General features: G+C 44.7%; 3 protein-coding genes across 3 annotated transcripts; all 3 read left to right on the top strand.

Moving 5' to 3' along the window:
• Positions 1-2302: 2302 nt before the first annotated feature.
• LOC132870448 (apolipoprotein A-IV-like) lies at positions 2303-3979 on the top strand. Its single transcript, XM_060904089.1, has 3 exons — positions 2303-2360; positions 2475-2625; positions 3385-3979. The coding sequence occupies exons 1-3, from the start codon at positions 2324-2326 to the stop codon at positions 3929-3931; spliced, it is 735 nt and encodes a 244-aa protein (XP_060760072.1). The 5' UTR covers positions 2303-2323; the 3' UTR covers positions 3932-3979.
• A 3198-nt stretch (positions 3980-7177) lies between these two features.
• On the top strand, positions 7178-8851 carry LOC132870447 (apolipoprotein A-IV-like). The gene is made up of 3 exons (XM_060904088.1): positions 7178-7235; positions 7347-7497; positions 8257-8851. The coding sequence occupies exons 1-3, from the start codon at positions 7199-7201 to the stop codon at positions 8801-8803; spliced, it is 735 nt and encodes a 244-aa protein (XP_060760071.1). The 5' UTR covers positions 7178-7198; the 3' UTR covers positions 8804-8851.
• Positions 8852-12060: 3209 nt separating this feature from the next.
• On the top strand, positions 12061-13691 carry LOC132870323 (apolipoprotein A-IV-like). The gene is made up of 3 exons (XM_060903954.1): positions 12061-12118; positions 12235-12385; positions 13145-13691. The coding sequence occupies exons 1-3, from the start codon at positions 12082-12084 to the stop codon at positions 13689-13691; spliced, it is 735 nt and encodes a 244-aa protein (XP_060759937.1). The 5' UTR covers positions 12061-12081.
• Positions 13692-19200: the final 5509 nt, after the last annotated feature.

The following is a 19200-nucleotide window of genomic DNA, read 5'->3' as shown; positions in this document are numbered from 1 at the left end:
ATTACTGCTGTCACTTTGTAAATATTAATGATGACTTCTCAAAGCAAATCTCATTAGCCACTTTATCCTGTTCTACAGGGTCACAGGCAAGCTGGAGCCTATCCCAGCTGACTACAGGCGAAAGGTGGGGTATACGCTGGACAAGTCGCCAGGTCATCACAGGGCTGACACATAACCATTCACACTCACAGTCAATTTAGAGTCACCAGTTAACCTAACCTGCATGTCTTTGGACTGTGGGGGAAACCGGAGCACCTAGAGGAAACCCACAGGAGAACATGCAAACTCCGCACAGAAAGGCCCTCGCCGGCCACGGGGCTCGAACCCGGACCTTCTTGCTGTGAGGCGACAGCGCTAACCACTACACCACCGTGCCGCCCGCAGAAAACATCATGCTGATTAAAAATTTAGATTATACCCGCAGATCGCGTTACATCCAAAAGCTGAAACACGCAGGCATTACAGATCCATATAATTTACCCACAAATGCAATTATTTATTATTTATTCTGTACACTGCTCTCTCTCTTTCTCTCTCTCTGTGTGTGTGTGCACGCACGCTGCACTGCACTTCATGCGTTCACTGCTTCAGATGGATTAAATGCAGAGGAGGAATTTCACTGTGCTTGAGTGTATGTGTGACAAAAAATAAGGCTTCTTCTTAATTTACCCACAAATGTATAAGTGGAAACTTGAAAGGTGTTTGGCAAACCAGCTACCGGATTTGGGACACTATGACATCATGAACTATTTAGTATTTGGGATTTCTAAATACACCGGAGGTGCTAAAGGCTTACAAAAGTACAGATGCCTACCATAATTTCAAGGCAGGTTTCATGCCAAAATGTTATGGGAAATTCCCAATAAAAAAAAACTTATTATGACAAAGGTAAGCTCAAACGTGAACTTCTAATAGTAATAAACAAGCCAGGGCCGAGATCTAGTATATTTTATGGTGTTTAGCAGAGTCTACATTGTCAGTACATAGCAAACATGCTGCTAGTCGAGCCAAGCATTAGGTCTAATAACGTAAATCATGTCCAAAGCCCCAGATCCAGATCTACATTTTAATGTTACACAGAGCTTTCACACTAACCTGATATAAAATGTTCTCCACACATATGGGTGTGCTTTGTTGGCATCCAGTCTTCTTGTTTAACTGCAGCTTGCCATTTTTCTCATCTTTCTGGGTTCACTGGGAAGTTGTGAAAAGTTAAACCAGGTTTATCTCCACGTCTGTTATTACATCCAAAAGCACTGCAGGTCTCTGGCATTGTTCTTTTAGATGTACCTGTAACTTCTACAAGTTTATCTGTAGATCTACTGAATTTGGCTTACAATCACTTGCACACACTTGTGCTGGTTGTTGTCAAACACAACGCTTGGCCAGATAAACAAATCCACGGTTGCGATGACATCACATGAAAGGCCCCTATAACTCCATACTCACTAATGTGAAGTCGAGCCCATGCATTCTAAGGCTAAGATATCTAACCGCTAGCTAGAATTATTTAGTTATCAGCCCAGGAAAATGACGTCATCTAAACTTGCTCTATCTTTTTTGCACTCATTTAGCAGGATTTCCTTTTCTTTTCCACTGGCTTTTAGCTGGTGAGAGAGCGGAGTCCGCCATGTTTGCCCATGCCAACATGTTTTGGTTAGAAGTAGGTCAAACACATGGTGGTCATGCGATATTGCTGCTCGCTTGATTCAGCAATTTTCGGAATCATAAATTGCGAGACGCATTTCATCTCGGCAAAACATTTACATATACGATATACGGTGTGTGCAGCATCACAACATCTTGAAACTCCAACAGCTATAGACATAGAACATTTTGCCCAGAATTCAACTTCATAGTCAGCACCTTTAAATATCAAAACAGAATTGATATTTTATCATTAAGTGTGCTGAGTGAATTTTGAAATTGCAGTCACGTTTGTTGTTGGACCATATTATATTTGAAACTAGCTGATGGCTCATGGACTTGAGCTATGTTCAGTTGAGTTGAGCTGAAATGTGTGATGTGGCATGTCTGACGGGCTTAGTAAGCAGAGACAGCATGTAGCTGAGTTTTGAACTTTGCCTTCTTCATCATGACCCTCTTGCATATATAAGTCACTGAAACCTGCTCAACTCACACAGAGAGACACACCTAAGAGGTAAGGGGCTATTCACTAAATGATTAAATAGGATCTTATTTACACATTCAGAGAAACTAAGCATCATATATGTGTATATATGAGCACTGAACACTATGTATACATTTTACATAGATGTTAAATGTTCCTGCTTCTGTTTTACAGAAATCCTGAGTTATAGTCATGAGGAGCTTGATAGTTTTTGCTCTTGTTTTTATTGGTGAGTATTTTTTTATTATTTTTTTTATTTTACCTTTATTCTGGTTGAGGAAAATTATGACTAACTAACCAATTCAATCAATATTCAATTTATTTTTTTTTATTTATTGTAAAGGCTGCCAAGCCAATGTGATCTGGCAGGACCAAGCCAAACTAAGTATGGAAATGGTGAAAAATGCATTCTGGGATTACGTGGCCAAGGCAACTCAAACAACTGAAGACATTCTGCAGAAGATCAAGGAGTCTGAAATGGGACAAGAACTCAAGTGAGCAATATACAAAAAGGACTTGCATTATTTAATATTAAATTATTGGAAAAATGGTGTGTTCATCCATTCAGCAGTAGATATTCAGATTCACTTTGTCATTTCCATGAGCATTTACATACACAGAAAGAAACGAAAGCGTGTTTCTTGTCAGCATAATGCAGTGCAATAAAAAAGTTAAATTATCGATTAAAAAACTTTAATTAGGGGCGGCACGATGGTGTAGTGGTTAGCGCTGTCGCCTCACAGCAAGAAGGTCCGGGTTCGAGCCCCGTGGCCAGCGAGGACCTTTCTGTGTGGAGTTTGCATGCTCTCCCCGTGTCCGCGTGGGTTTCCTCCGGGTGCTCCGGTTTCCCCCACAGTCCAAAGACATGCAGGTTAGGTTAACTGGTGACTCTAAATTGACCGTAGGTGTGAGTGTGAATGGTTGTCTGTGTCAGCCCTGTGATGACCTGGCGACTTGTCCAGGGTGTACCCTGCCTTTCGCCTGTAGTCAGCTGGGATAGGCTCCAGCTTGCCTGCGACCCTGTAGAACAGGATAAAGCGGCTAGAGATGGGATGGGATCAGTAATAAATTATCAGTCTCTTAAAATAGATCTAAAACAACCATTCAAACACAATCTCTAAAATAGGACTAAAAACAATCAAATATTCAGACACCCCTTAGCAGCCAAGCTCACAACAATTTGTGTTTGATATGCTTTTTTCCTAGAAGGATGAACTTATTTATTGAATTATTGCAACTCTCTTTCTTCTCAGTGCCAAGATTTCTGAGAGCGCAGAAGCCATCAACAAGTACGCTGTGGCCATTCCAGACCAGATAACTCCTCTGACTCAGGAGTTTCTCTCTAAGATGTCCCAGGAGGCTGAGCAACTGAAGGCACGTCTGCAGCAGGACATAAGCTCTGTGAAGAGCCAGCTGGAGCCGTACATTGAGGAACTGACGCTGGATATCCAGCGTCAGGTGGAACAGTGGAAGAAGGAAGTGACTCCCTACACAGATGCTCTGCATTCTGAGGCTCTGAGAGCTGCTCTACTCCAGAAGAGTGAGGAGCTGAGGATGAGTCTGGAGAAGAGCATGAGTGAGCTTCAGGCAAAGATGGAACCCCAAGCAGAGGAGCTGAAGCATAAACTGGAGCAGCACCTGCAGGACTTCCAGAAGAACATAGCCCCATTCTTCCAAAGCTTCCAAAGCCAGCTTGTCCAGAGCAGCCAGGAACTGCAGCTGAAGTTGGACCCTTATGCTCAAGACCTGAAAGCCCAACTCACTGCTCTCTGGGAGGCTTTTGAAAAGATCAGCCATTAAATCAGATCACATTTGCTGACCCGGTGACTCTCACTTTTGCATGAAAAAGACTTACAGTGTGTCACTTACATTTGCCTTTGTTCATTTGTCAGATGCTTCTATTTAAAATGACTTGCAAAGTGAAACAAAGCATAGTGTAAGCATACATCTGTTATGCATAATCAGGCTCTAATATGGACACTCATCAGTCACTGTAATGTCTTTTTTTCCACAAAAGTACTGTATGAAGAAATAAATACCAAACTAAAACATCTCTGGCTGTCTCTATATTTACAGTTCTATTAGATGTAAGAGATGAAGAACTTTATCACACGTACACTTGTGAAATTCTTCTCTGCATTTAACCCATCTGAAGCAGTGAACACACATGCACATTCACGTGAGCAATGAACACACACACACACACACACCCTGAGCAGTGGGCAGCCATGCTACAGCACCTAGGGAACAGTTAGGGGTTAGGTGCCTCGCTCAAGGACACCTCAGCCTAAGGCTGCCCCATGTTAACCTAACTGCATGTCTTTGAACTGTGGGGGAAACCAGGGCACCTGAAGGAAACCCACACAGACAACATGCAAACTCCACACAGGAAGGCCCCCATTGCCCACTGGGCTCGAACCCAGAACCTTCTTGCTGTGAGGCAACAGTGCTTACCACTACACCACCGTGCTGCCTCCAGATAAATAAACAAGACAAATGGAGGCCCAAGGCATCTTTTGCCACTAGCATTTATCTTACATTATTAAATAAAATGACACTAAAATATTTTCTTTTTTATTTCAATGAAACGAGAATGTTATGGTAAATTCATAAAACTCTACATGAGCATTTTCAGTATGTCACTATTTGCTTCCAGACATCACATTTTCAATGATGACAAGATTAATTGGAATAATAGCAAAGGTGGCTGTATCTTGAGTTATGGGTCTTTCCTGCCTCAGGCCATATATTACTGCTGTCACTTTGTAAATATTAATGATGACTTCTCAAAGCAAATCTCATTAGCCACTTTATCCTGTTCTACAGGGTCACAGGCAAGCTGGAGCCTATCCCAGCTGACTACAGGCGAAAGGTGGGGTATACGCTGGACAAGTCGCCAGGTCATCACAGGGCTGACACATAACCATTCACACTCACAGTCAATTTAGAGTCACCAGTTAACCTAACCTGCATGTCTTTGGACTGTGGGGGAAACCGGAGCACCTAGAGGAAACCCACAGGGAGAACATGCAAACTCCGCACAGAAAGGCCCTCGCCGGCCACGGGGCTCGAACCCGGACCTTCTTGCTGTGAGGCGACAGCGCTAACCACTACACCACCGTGCCGCCCGCAGAAAACATCATGCTGATTAAAAATTTAGATTATACCCGCAGATCGCGTTACATCCAAAAGCTGAAACACGCAGGCATTACAGATCCATATAATTTACCCACAAATGCAATTATTTATTATTTATTCTGTACACTGCTCTCTCTCTCTCTCTCTCTGTGTGTGTGTGCACGCACGCTGCACTGCACTTCATGCGTTCACTGCTTCAGATGGATTAAATGCAGAGGAGGAATTTCACTGTGCTTGAGTGTATGTGTGACAAAAATAAAGGCTTCTTCTTAATTTACCCACAAATGTATAAGTGGAAACTTGAAAGGTGTTTGGCAAACCAGCTACCGGATTTGGGACACTATGACATCATGAACTATTTAGTATTTGGGATTTCTAAATACACCGGAGGTGCTAAAGGCTTACAAAAGTACAGATGCCTACCATAATTTCAAGGCAGGTTTCATGCCAAAATGTTATGGGAAATTCCCAATAAAAAAAAACTTATTATGACAAAGGTAAGCTCAAACGTGAACTTCTAATAGTAATAAACAAGCCAGGGCCGAGATCTAGTATATTTTATGGTGTTTAGCAGAGTCTACATTGTCAGTACATAGCAAACATGCTGCTAGTCGAGCCAAGCATTAGGTCTAATAACGTAAATCATGTCCAAAGCCCAGATCCAGATCTACATTTTAATGTTACACAGAGCTTTCACACTAACCTGATATAAAATGTTCTCCACACATATGGGTGTGCTTTGTTGGCATCCAGTCTTCTTGTTTAACTGCAGCTTGCCATTTTTCTCATCTTTCTGGGTTCACTGGGAAGTTGTGAAAAGTTAAACCAGGTTTATCTCCACGTCTGTTATTACATCCAAAAGCACTGCAGGTCTCTGGCATTGTTCTTTTAGATGTACCTGTAACTTCTACAAGTTTATCTGTAGATCTACTGAATTTGGCTTACAATCACTTGCACACACTTGTGCTGGTTGTTGTCAAACACAACGCTTGGCCAGATAAACAAATCCACAGTTGCGATGACATCACATGAAAGGCCCCTATAACTCCATACTCACTAATGTGAAGTCGAGCCCATGCATTCTAAGGCTAAGATATCTAACTGCTAGCTAGAATTATTTAGTTATCAGCCCAGGAAAATGACGTCATCTAAACTTGCTCTATCTTTTTGCACTCATTTAGCAGGATTTCCTTTTCTTTTCCACTGGCTTTTAGCTGGTGAGAGAGCGGAGTCCGCCATGTTTGCCCATGCCAACATGTTTTGGTTAGAAGTAGGTCAAACACATGGTGGTCATGCGATATTGCTGCTCGCTTGATTCAGCAATTTTCGGAATCATAAATTGCGAGACGCATTTCATCTCGGCAAAACATTTACATATACGATATATGGTGTGTGCAGCATCACAACATCTTGAAACTCCAACAGCTATAGACATAGAACATTTTGCCCAGAATTCAACTTCATAGTCAGCACCTTTAAATATCAAAACAGAATTGATATTTTATCATTAGGTGTGCTGAGTGAATTTTGAAATTGCAGTCACGTTTGTTGTTGGATCATATTATATTTGAAACTAGCTGATGGCTCATGGACTTGAGCTATGTTCAGTTGAGTTGAGCTGAAATGTGTGATGTGGCATGTCTGACGGCTTAGTAAGCAGAGACAGCATGTAGCTGAGTTTTGAACTTTGCCTTCTTCATCATGACCCTCTTGCATATATAAGTCACTGAAACCTGCTCAACTCACACAGAGAGACACACCTAAGAGGTAAGGGGCTATTCACTAAATGATTAAATAGGATCTTATTTACACATTCAGAGAAACTAAGCATCATATATGTGTATATATGAGCACTGAACACTATGTATACATTTTACATAGATGTTAAATGTTCCTGCTTCTGTTTTACAGAAATCCTGAGTTATAGTCATGAGGAGCTTGATAGTTTTTGCTCTTGTTTTTATTGGTGAGTATTTTTTTTTTTTTTTAATTTTACCTTTATTCTGGTTGAGGAAAATTATGACTAACTAACCAATTCAATCAATATTCATTTATTTATTTTTTATTTATTGTAAAGGCTGCCAAGCCAATGTGATCTGGCAGGACCAAGCCAAACTAAGTATGGAAATGGTGAAAAATGCATTCTGGGATTACGTGGCCAAGGCAACTCAAACAACTGAAGACATTCTGCAGAAGATCAAGGAGTCTGAAATGGGACAAGAACTCAAGTGAGCAATATACAAAAAGGACTTGCATTATTTAATATTAAATTATTGGAAAAATGGTGTGTTCATCCATTCAGCAGTAGATATTCAGATTCACTTTGTCATTTCCATGAGCATTTACATACACAGAAAGAAACGAAAGCGTGTTTCTTGTCAGCATAATGCAGTGCAATAAAAAAGTTAAATTATCGATTAAAAAACTTTAATTAGGGGCGGCACGATGGTGTAGTGGTTAGCGCTGTCGCCTCACAGCAAGAAGGTCCGGGTTCGAGCCCCGTGGCCAGCGAGGACCTTTCTGTGTGGAGTTTGCATGTTCTCCCCGTGTCCGCGTGGGTTTCCTCCGGGTGCTCCGGTTTCCCCCACAGTCCAAAGACATGCAGGTTAGGTTAACTGGTGACTCTAAATTGACCGTAGGTGTGAGTGTGAATGGTTGTCTGTGTCAGCCCTGTGATGACCTGGCGACTTGTCCAGGGTGTACCCTGCCTTTCACCTGTAGTCAGCTGGGATAGGCTCCAGCTTGCCTGCGACCCTGTAGAACAGGATAAAGCGGCTAGAGATGGGATGGGATCAGTAATAAATTATCAGTCTCTTAAAATAGATCTAAAACAACCATTCAAACACAATCTCTAAAATAGGACTAAAAACAATCAAATATTCAGACACCCCTTAGCAGCCAAGCTCACAACAATTTGTGTTTGATATGCTTTTTTCCTAGAAGGATGAACTTATTTATTGAATTATTGCAACTCTCTTTCTTCTCAGTGCCAAGATTTCTGAGAGCGCAGAAGCCATCAACAAGTACGCTGTGGCCATTCCAGACCAGATAACTCCTCTGACTCAGGAGTTTCTCTCTAAGATGTCCCAGGAGGCTGAGCAACTGAAGGCACGTCTGCAGCAAGACATAAGCTCTGTGAAGAGCCAGCTGGAGCCGTACATTGAGGAACTGACGCTGGATATCCAGCGTCAGGTGGAACAGTGGAAGAAGGAAGTGACTCCCTACACAGATGCTCTGCATTCTGAGGCTCTGAGAGCTGCTCTACTCCAGAAGAGTGAGGAGCTGAGGATGAGTCTGGAGAAGAGCATGAGTGAGCTTCAGGCAAAGATGGAACCCCAAGCAGAGGAGCTGAAGCATAAACTGGAGCAGCACCTGCAGGACTTCCAGAAGAACATAGCCCCATTCTTCCAAAGCTTCCAAAGCCAGCTTGTCCAGAGCAGCCAGGAACTGCAGCTGAAGTTGGACCCTTATGCTCAAGACCTGAAAGCCCAACTCACTGCTCTCTGGGAGGCTTTTGAAAAGATCAGCCATTAAATCAGATCACATTTGCTGACCCGGTGACTCTCACTTTTGCATGAAAAAGACTTACAGTGTGTCACTTACATTTGCCTTTGTTCATTTGTCAGATGCTTCTATTTAAAATGACTTGCAAAGTGAAACAAAGCATAGTGTAAGCATACATCTGTTATGCATAATCAGGCTCTAATATGGACACTCATCAGTCACTGTAATGTCTTTTTTTCCACAAAAGTACTGTATGAAGAAATAAATACCAAACTAAAACATCTCTGGCTGTCTCTATATTTACAGTTCTATTAGATGTAAGAGATGAAGAACTTTATCACACGTACACTTGTGAAATTCTTCTCTGCATTTAACCCATCTGAAGCAGTGAACACACATGCACATTCACGTGAGCAATGAACACACACACACACACACCCTGAGCAGTGGGCAGCCATGCTACAGCACCTAGGGAACAGTTAGGGGTTAGGTGCCTCGCTCAAGGACACCTCAGCCTAAGGCTGCCCCATGTTAACCTAACTGCATGTCTTTGAACTGTGGGGGAAACCAGGGCACCTGAAGGAAACCCACACAGACAACATGCAAACTCCACACAGGAAGGCCCCCATTGCCCACTGGGCTCGAACCCAGAACCTTCTTGCTGTGAGGCAACAGTGCTTACCACTACACCACCGTGCTGCCTCCAGATAAATAAACAAGACAAATGGAGGCCCAAGGCATCTTTTGCCACTAGCATTTATCTTACATTATTAAATAAAATGACACTAAAATATTTTCTTTTTTATTTCAGTGAAACAAGAATGATATGATAAATTCATAAAACTCTACATGAGCATTTTCAGTATGTCACTATTTGCTTCCAGACATCACATTTTCAATGATGACAAGATTAATTGGAATAATAGCAAAGGTGGCTGTATCTTGAGTTATGGGTCTTTCCTGCCTCAGGCCATATATTACTGCTGTCACTTTGTAAATATTAATGATGACTTCTCAAAGCAAATCTCATTAGCCAATTTATCCTGTTCTACAGGGTCACAGGCAAGCTGGAGCCTATCCCAGCTGACTACAGGCGAAAGGTGGGGTATACGCTGGACAAGTCGCCAGGTCATCACAGGGCTGACACATAACCATTCACACTCACAGTCAATTTAGAGTCACCAGTTAACCTAACCTGCATGTCTTTGGACTGTGGGGGAAACCGGAGCACCTAGAGGAAACCCACAGGGAGAACATGCAAACTCCGCACAGAAAGGCCCTCGCCGGCCACGGGGCTCGAACCCGGACCTTCTTGCTGTGAGGCGACAGCGCTAACCACTACACCACCGTGCCGCCCGCAGAAAACATCACACTGATTAAAAATTTAGATTATACCCGCAGATCGCGTTACATCCAAAAGCTGAACCACGCAGGCATTACAGATCCATATAATTTACCCACAAATGCAATTATTTATTATTTATTCTGTACACTGCTCTCTCTCTCTCTCTCTCTCTCTCTCTCTCTGTGTGTGTGCACGCACGCTGCACTGCACTTCATGCGTTCACTGCTTCAGATGGATTAAATGCAGAGGAGGAATTTCACTGTGCTTGAGTGTATGTGTGACAAAAATAAAGGCTTCTTCTTAATTTACCCACAAATGTATAAGTGGAAACTTGAAAGGTGTTTGGCAAACCAGCTACCGGATTTGGGACACTACGACATCATGAACTATTTAGTATTTGGGATTTCTAAATACACCGGAGGTGCTAAAGGCTTACAAAAGTACAGATGCCTACCATAATTTCAAGGCAGGTTTCATGCCAAAATGTTATGGGAAATTCCCAATAAAAAAAAACTTATTATGACAAAGGTAAGCTCAAACGTGAACTTCTAATAGTAATAAACAAGCCAGGGCCGAGATCTAGTATATTTTATGGTGTTTAGCAGAGTCTACATTGTCAGTACATAGCAAACATGCTGCTAGTCGAGCCAAGCATTAGGTCTAATAACGTAAATCATGTCCAAAGCCCAGATCCAGATCTACATTTTAATGTTACACAGAGCTTTCACACTAACCTGATATAAAATGTTCTCCACACATATGGGTGTGCTTTGTTGGCATCCAGTCTTCTTGTTTAACTGCAGCTTGCCATTTTTCTCATCTTTCTGGGTTCACTGGGAAGTTGTGAAAAGTTAAACCAGGTTTATCTCCACGTCTGTTATTACATCCAAAAGCACTGCAGGTCTCTGGCATTGTTCTTTTAGATGTACCTGTAACTTCTACAAGTTTATCTGTAGATCTACTGAATTTGGCTTACAATCACTTGCACACACTTGTGCTGGTTGTTGTCAAACACAAAGCTTGGCCAGATAAACAAATCCACGGTTGCGATGACATCACATGAAAGGCCCCTATAACTCCATACTCACTAATGTGAAGTCGAGCCCATGCATTCTAAGGCTAAGATATCTAACCGCTAGCTAGAATTATTTAGTTATCAGCCCAGGAAAATGACGTCATCTAACCTTGCTCTATCTTGTATTTGCACTCATTTAGCAGGATTTCCTTTTCTTTTCCACTGGCTTTTAGCTGGTGAGAGAGCGGAGTCCGCCATGTTTGCCCATGCCAACATGTTTTGGTTAGAAGTAGGTCAAACACATGGTGGTCATGCGATATTGCTGCTCGCTTGATTCAGCAATTTTCGGAATCATAAATTGCGAGACGCATTTCATCTCGGCAAAACATTTACATATACGATATACGGTGTGTGCAGCATCACAACATCTTGAAACTCCAACAGCTATAGACATAGAACATTTTGCCCAGAATTCAACTTCATAGTCAGCACCTTTAAATATCAAAACAGAATTGATATTTTATCATTAAGTGTGCTGAGTGAATTTTGAAATTGCAGTCACGTTTGTTGTTGGACCATATTATATTTGAAACTAGCTGATGGCTCATGGACTTGAGCTATGTTCAGTTGAGTTGAGCTGAAATGTGTGATGTGGCATGTCTGACGGCTTAGTAAGCAGAGACAGCATGTAGCTGAGTTTTGAACTTTGCCTTCTTCATCATGACCCTCTTGCATATATAAGTCACTGAAACCTGCTCAACTCACACAGAGAGACACACCTAAGAGGTAAGGGGCTATTCACTAAATGATTAAATAGGATCTTATTTACACATTCAGAGAAACTAAGCATCATATATGTGTATATATGAGCACTGAACACTATGTATACATTTTACATAGATGTTAAATGTTCCTGCTTCTGTTTTACAGAAATCCTGAGTTATAGTCATGAGGAGCTTGATAGTTTTTGCTCTTGTTTTTATTGGTGAGTATTTTTTTATTTATTTATTTTTTTTTTACCTTTATTCTGGTTGAGGAAAATTATGACTAACTAACCAATTCAATCAATATTCATTTATTTATTTTTTATTTATTGTAAAGGCTGCCAAGCCAATGTGATCTGGCAGGACCAAGCCAAACTAAGTATGGAAATGGTGAAAAATGCATTCTGGGATTACGTGGCCAAGGCAACTCAAACAACTGAAGACATTCTGCAGAAGATCAAGGAGTCTGAAATGGGACAAGAACTCAAGTGAGCAATATACAAAAAGGACTTGCATTATTTAATATTAAATTATTGGAAAAATGGTGTGTTCATCCATTCAGCAGTAGATATTCCGATTCACTTTGTCATTTCCATGAGCATTTACATACACAGAAAGAAACGAAAGCGTGTTTCTTGTCAGCATAATGCAGTGCAATAAAAAAGTTAAATTATCGATTAAAAAACTTTAATTAGGGGCGGCACGATGGTGTAGTGGTTAGCGCTGTCGCCTCACAGCAAGAAGGTCCGGGTTCGAGCCCCGTGGCCAGCGAGGACCTTTCTGTGTGGAGTTTGCATGTTCTCCCCGTGTCCGCGTGGGTTTCCTCCGGGTGCTCCGGTTTCCCCCACAGTCCAAAGACATGCAGGTTAGGTTAACTGGTGACTCTAAATTGACCGTAGGTGTGAGTGTGAATGGTTGTCTGTGTCAGCCCTGTGATGACCTGGCGACTTGTCCAGGGTGTACCCTGCCTTTCACCTGTAGTCAGCTGGGATAGGCTCCAGCTTGCCTGCGACCCTGTAGAACAGGATAAAGCGGCTAGAGATGGGATGGGATCAGTAATAAATTATCAGTCTCTTAAAATAGATCTAAAACAACCATTCAAACACAATCTCTAAAATAGGACTAAAAACAATCAAATATTCAGACACCCCTTAGCAGCCAAGCTCACAACAATTTGTGTTTGATATGCTTTTTTCCTAGAAGGATGAACTTATTTATTGAATTATTGCAACTCTCTTTCTTCTCAGTGCCAAGATTTCTGAGAGCGCAGAAGCCATCAACAAGTACGCTGTGGCCATTCCAGACCAGATAACTCCTCTGACTCAGGAGTTTCTCTCTAAGATGTCCCAGGAGGCTGAGCAACTGAAGGCACGTCTGCAGCAGGACATAAGCTCTGTGAAGAGCCAGCTGGAGCCGTACATTGAGGAACTGACGCTGGATATCCAGCGTCAGGTGGAACAGTGGAAGAAGGAAGTGACTCCCTACACAGATGCTCTGCATTCTGAGGCTCTGAGAGCTGCTCTACTCCAGAAGAGTGAGGAGCTGAGGATGAGTCTGGAGAAGAGCATGAGTGAGCTTCAGGCAAAGATGGAACCCCAAGCAGAGGAGCTGAAGCATAAACTGGAGCAGCACCTGCAGGACTTCCAGAAGAACATAGCCCCATTCTTCCAAAGCTTCCAAAGCCAGCTTGTCCAGAGCAGCCAGGAACTGCAGCTGAAGTTGGACCCTTATGCTCAAGACCTGAAAGCCCAACTCACTGCTCTCTGGGAGGCTTTTGAAAAGATCAGCCATTAAATCAGATCACATTTGCTGACCCGGTGACTCTCACTTTTGCATGAAAACGACTTACAGTGTGTCACTTACATTTGCCTTTGTTCATTTGTCAGATGCTTCTATTTAAAATGACTTGCAAAGTGAAACAAAGCATAGTGTAAGCATACATCTGTTATGCATAATCAGGCTCTAATATAGACACTCATCAGTCACTGTAATGTCTTTTTTTCCACAAAAGTACTGTATGAAGAAATAAATACCAAACTAAAACATCTCTGGCTGTCTCTATATTTACAGTTCTATTAGATGTAAGAGATGAAGAACTTTATCACACGTACACTTGTGAAATTCTTCTCTGCATTTAACCCATCTGAAGCAGTGAACACACATGCACATTCACGTGAGCAATGAACACACACACACACACACACACCCTGAGCAGTGGGCAGCCATGCTACAGCACCTAGGGAACAGTTAGGGGTTAGGTGCCTCGCTCAAGGACACCTCAGCCTAAGGCTGCCCCATGTTAACCTAACTACATGTCTTTGAACTGTGGGGGAAACCAGGGTACCTGAAGGAAACCCACACAGACAACATGCAAACTCCACACAGGAAGGCCCCCATTGCCCACTGGGCTCGAACCCAGAACCTTCTTGCTGTGAAGCAACAGTGCTTACCACTACACCACCGTGCTGCCTCCAGATAAATAAACAAGACAAATGGAGGCCCAAGGCATCTTTTGCCACTAGCATTTATCTTACATTATTAAATAAAATGACACTAAAATATTTTCTTTTTTATTTCAATGAAACGAGAATGTTATGATAAATTCATAAAACTCTACATGAGCATTTTCAGTATGTCACTATTTGCTTCCAGACATCACATTTTCAATGATGACAAGATTAATTGGAATAATAGCAAAGGTGGCTGTATCTTGAGTTATGGGTCTTTCCTGCCTCAGGCCATATATTACTGCTGTCACTTTGTAAATATTAATGATGACTTCTCAAAGCAAATCTCATTAGCCACTTTATCCTGTTCTACAGGGTCACAGGCAAGCTGGAGCCTATCCCAGCTGACTACAGGCGAAAGGTGGGGTATACGCTGGACAAGTCGCCAGGTCATCACAGGGCTGACACATAACCATTCACACTCACAGTCAATTTAGAGTCACCAGTTAACCTAACCTGCATGTCTTTGGACTGTGGGGGAAACCGGAGCACCTAGAGGAAACCCACAGGGAGAACATGCAAACTCCGCACAGAAAGGCCCTCGTTGGCCATGGGGCTCGAACCCGGACCTTCTTGCTGTGAGGCGACAGCGCTAACTACTACACCACCATGCCACCCACCTCAAAGCAAATAAAGTTTGGTATTCCACAAGACTTTGTTCTTGACCCACTACTCTTTCCCCTATATATTGTTTGCTACCTCTGGGGCCAATTATTCATAAATATGGTGTTAGTTTCCAATGCTATGAGATGCTGACCTCTTCTGCTCCTCAGACCTGCCTGATCCATCCTGATGCCCTACGTCTGGCTGGAGTCTCATCACATCGCTCCTGTAGAGGACGGCCCAATATGGACAGTCAAAAGTCGCACTTGGAAGACGGCTCTGGACATTTACAGTAATACATTTATGTCTGAGGACTATAGTTGACTTGCTAACTTGAGGACTGCAGCTGTCATGAGCAGTTTTGCACTCAAGTTTCCATCAGTGAACGGTTTATAACTTCAATAAAAAAGACTTCATGTTAAACTATAATGAATTTCCTGGTTACACAGTGTAATGCTTTTATCGAAGGGTGGAGCACAGAGGACGGCAGGACAGAGATCAGGTTTGAAACCAGGGGTTTTATTGCCACACTTTTCAGTGAACAAACTCGTATTACACACAGACACACACACACGACCAGCGTCTGGTTTGGGGATGAGCTCCTCTGCTCTATGCTCTCCCTCCTTAAGTAGGGCGTGGTCACTGGGAAGACACACACAAAGGTTAATTGACATCAGGTGTAGTGATTCTGCCACTTACCTTCCCTGACTCTGCCCTCCTGTCATAGACCGATGCTTGACCAGGCCCCCGCTGCCACATACCCCCACCGCCCGACTCAGGCCGGGCGGCTGTCCGGCCTGCAGCCGACTCCCCCCCCCTTGATGGGAGAGGAAGTCCACCACGACCATCTGCGCCCCCGGCCTGTGGACCACCTTGAAATTAAAGGGTTGGAGTGCCAGATACCAACGGGTGATCCGCGTGTTGGCATCCTTCATGTGGTGGAGCCACTGGAGGGGCGCGTGGTCCAAACAGAGGGTGAAAGGGCACCCCAGCAGGTAGTAACAGAGGGTGAGGACTGCCCACTTGATTGCCAGACACTCTTTCTATTGTGCTGTAGCGCCCCTCACGCACCGACAGCTTCCTGCTGATGTATAGGACTGGGCGGTCCTCCCCCTCCACCTCCTGGGACAAAACAGCCCCCAGCCCTCTGTCCGATGCATCTGTCTGTAATATAAAGGGGAGAGAAAAGTCAGGGGAGTGTAAAAGTGGCCCCCCACACAGTGCGGCCTTTACCTCAGAAAAGCCCGCTGGCATTGCTCCGTCCACTGGACCAGATCTGGTGCCCCCTCTTTAGTGAGATCAGTCAGCGTGCTGGTGACGTCCGAATAATTAGGTATAACCTCCGATAATAGCCAGCCAGCCCCAGGAACTGTCTCACCCCCTTTTTGGTCTTGGGCCTCGGGCAGGCCGCAATTGCTGCGGTCTTGTTAATTTGGGGACGCACCTGCCCGTTGCCCAAGTGGAAGCCCAGATACCGTACTTCCACCCGCCCAATCGCACACTTCTTCGGGTTGGCTGTGAGACCCGCTCGCCTCAGCGACCTAAGGATGGCCCTCAGATGTTCGAGATGCCTCAGCCAGTCATTACTATAGATGATAATATCATCGAGGTAGGTGGCCGCATAGGTGGCGTGGGGGCGGAGGACCCGGTCCATCAGCCGCTGAAACGTAGCAGGCGCCCCAAACAGCCCGAACGGAAGTGTGACGAATTGGTGTAAACCGAACGGTGTGGAAAAGGCCGTTTTTTCTCGGGATAGTGGAGTCAAGGGGATCTACCAGTATCCCTTTGTTAAATCCAGTGTCGAATAAAAGCGAGCAGTGCCTAGTCGATCGAGCAACTCATCAATACGAGGCATTGGGTACGCGTCGAATTTAGACACCGCATTGACTTTTCTATAGTCCACACAGAACCGGACCGACCCATCGGCCTTGGATACCAAGACCACCGGGCTGCTCCAGTCACTGTGGGACTCCTCGACAATGCCCATTTTGAGCATGGCCTTGAGTTCTTCCTGAACCACTTTTTTCTTGTGTTCGGGTAGCCTGTAAGGGCGGCTACGCACTACCACCCCCAGGGGCATCTCAATGTGGTGCTCTATGAGGTTGGTGCGGCCGGGCAGGGGCGAGAACACGTCCGAAAACTCGGTCTGCAACTGGGTGACCTCCACGAGTTGGGTCGGGGAGAGGTGGTCTCCACAGGGGACCGGAGAGGTATGCATGTCAATGCGCCTTTTTGAACCTCCGGCCCCAGCTCCGCCTTCTCCGGAACCACTGACACCAATGCTACAGGGACCTCCTCGTTCCAGAGTTTGAGTAGATTGAGGTGGTAAATCTGTAGCGCCCCACCCCTGTCCATTCGCCTCACCTCATAGTCGACGTCCCCGACTCGCCGTGTGACCTCGAAGGGTCCTTGCCACTTATTATACAATTTAGAGTTCGATGTGGGCAACAGTACGAGTAGTTTATCTCCCGGTGCGAACTATCTAAGGTGTGTACCCTTGTCATACAGGCGGGTTTGCCATTCTTGGGCCTGCCGCAAATTCTCCTGGGTTAGGTGCATGAGTGTGTGGAGTTTTGCGCGCAGGTCAATAACGTATTGAATTTCGTTTTTACTTGGTGAAGGTCCCTCCTCCCAATTTTCTCGCAACACATCTAAAATGCCGCGCGGCTTACGCCCATATAATAATTCAAACGGGGAGAACCCCGTGGAGGCTTGGGGGACCTCTCGCACTGCAAATAACAAGGGTTTGAGCCATTTATCCCAGTTACGTGCGTCCTCACTTACGAAGTTTTTAATTATGTTCTTGAGGGTGCGAATAAACCATTCAACTAACCCGTCCGTTTGTGGGTGATACACGCTGGTGCGGATCGGCTTAATACCCAATAACCCATACAGTTCGTTCAGTGTTCGTGACATAAACGAGGTGCCTTGATCAGTCAGAATCTCTTTCGGGATTCCAACTCGGGAGATGACGCGGAAGAGTGCCTCCACAATACTGCGTGCTGAGATATTGCGAAGAGGCACGGCTTCCGGGTATCTCGTTGCATAGTCCACCAGAACTAATATAAAGCGGTACCCTCGTGTTGACCGATCTAATGGCCCGACGAGATCCATCCCAATTCTTTCGAACGGGGTCTCGATTAACGGTAGAGGGCGCAAAGGCGCTTTTGGAATGGCCGCTGGATTTACTAACTGGCATTCGCGGCATGCCGTACACCACCTACGGACATCACCGCGAATCCCCGGCCAATAGAATCAGGCCATTATTCAGACTAGTGTCTTATCCTGCCCTAGGTGTCCAGCCATGGGATTAAAGTGAGCCGCCTGGAATACCAATTCCCGGCGGCTCTTCGGAATTAAAAGCTGCGTGACTCATTCTTTAGTTTGAGTGTCCTGCGTCACTCGATATAATCTATCCTTCATAATTGCGAAGTACAGGAAGGACGGGGTGGCGTTTGGCTGAAGCGTTTGACCATCGATTACTCTCACTTGGTCAAACGAATGCCACAGAGTCTCGTCCCACGACTGCTCTAATGGGAAATCCGCGAGGGATTCTCCAACAGAGAGAGGAGGGGCCGGCGGCTCCTCACTCTGACGCGGAGATGACGTAGACGGCTCTGCGACAGCTGCTCCCACCAAAGTGGCACCGGGACCTCCCCCTGTTAAATGGCAGGACCCACTCTTCACTAAGTGTATCATTAAATCCCGAAATCCCGGCCAATCAGTCCCCAAAATTATAGAGTGGGTAAGGCGAGGATTAACTACCGCCTTCACTACAAATTTTTCCCCTCGGAAAAAAATGTGGACCGACACCAAAGGGTAGCTGTGAATGTCCCCGTGCACACACAACACCTTCACCCCCTGTGCTCCCCCCAATGCCTCGTTTTGCACCAGGCTTTGGTGAATTGAGGTCTGATTACAACCAGAATCCACCAACGCCTGATATGTATCCCCTTGAATACTCACCGGTATGCAATACACTCCGGCCCGATTGAGGGCGGCTCCTGGCGCGTCAGGGATCCAAACCACTGCACCCACCTCCATTACCGTGCACTGTTGTTGGAGGTGGCCCGGCTCCCCACAGCGCCAGCAAACCGGTCTGGGCTTCCTCTCCACACCGGTGTTCTGGGGCTCACTCACCTGAGGGGGGGGGAGAGACAGACACAGAAGGGAGAAACGGGAGGGCACTGTGG

The sequence above is a fragment of the Neoarius graeffei genome, chromosome 22, assembly GCF_027579695.1.
Source record: "Neoarius graeffei isolate fNeoGra1 chromosome 22, fNeoGra1.pri, whole genome shotgun sequence".
Taxonomy (NCBI): Eukaryota; Metazoa; Chordata; class Actinopteri; order Siluriformes; family Ariidae; genus Neoarius; species Neoarius graeffei.
This window is presented reverse-complemented; position numbering and strand designations above follow the sequence as displayed.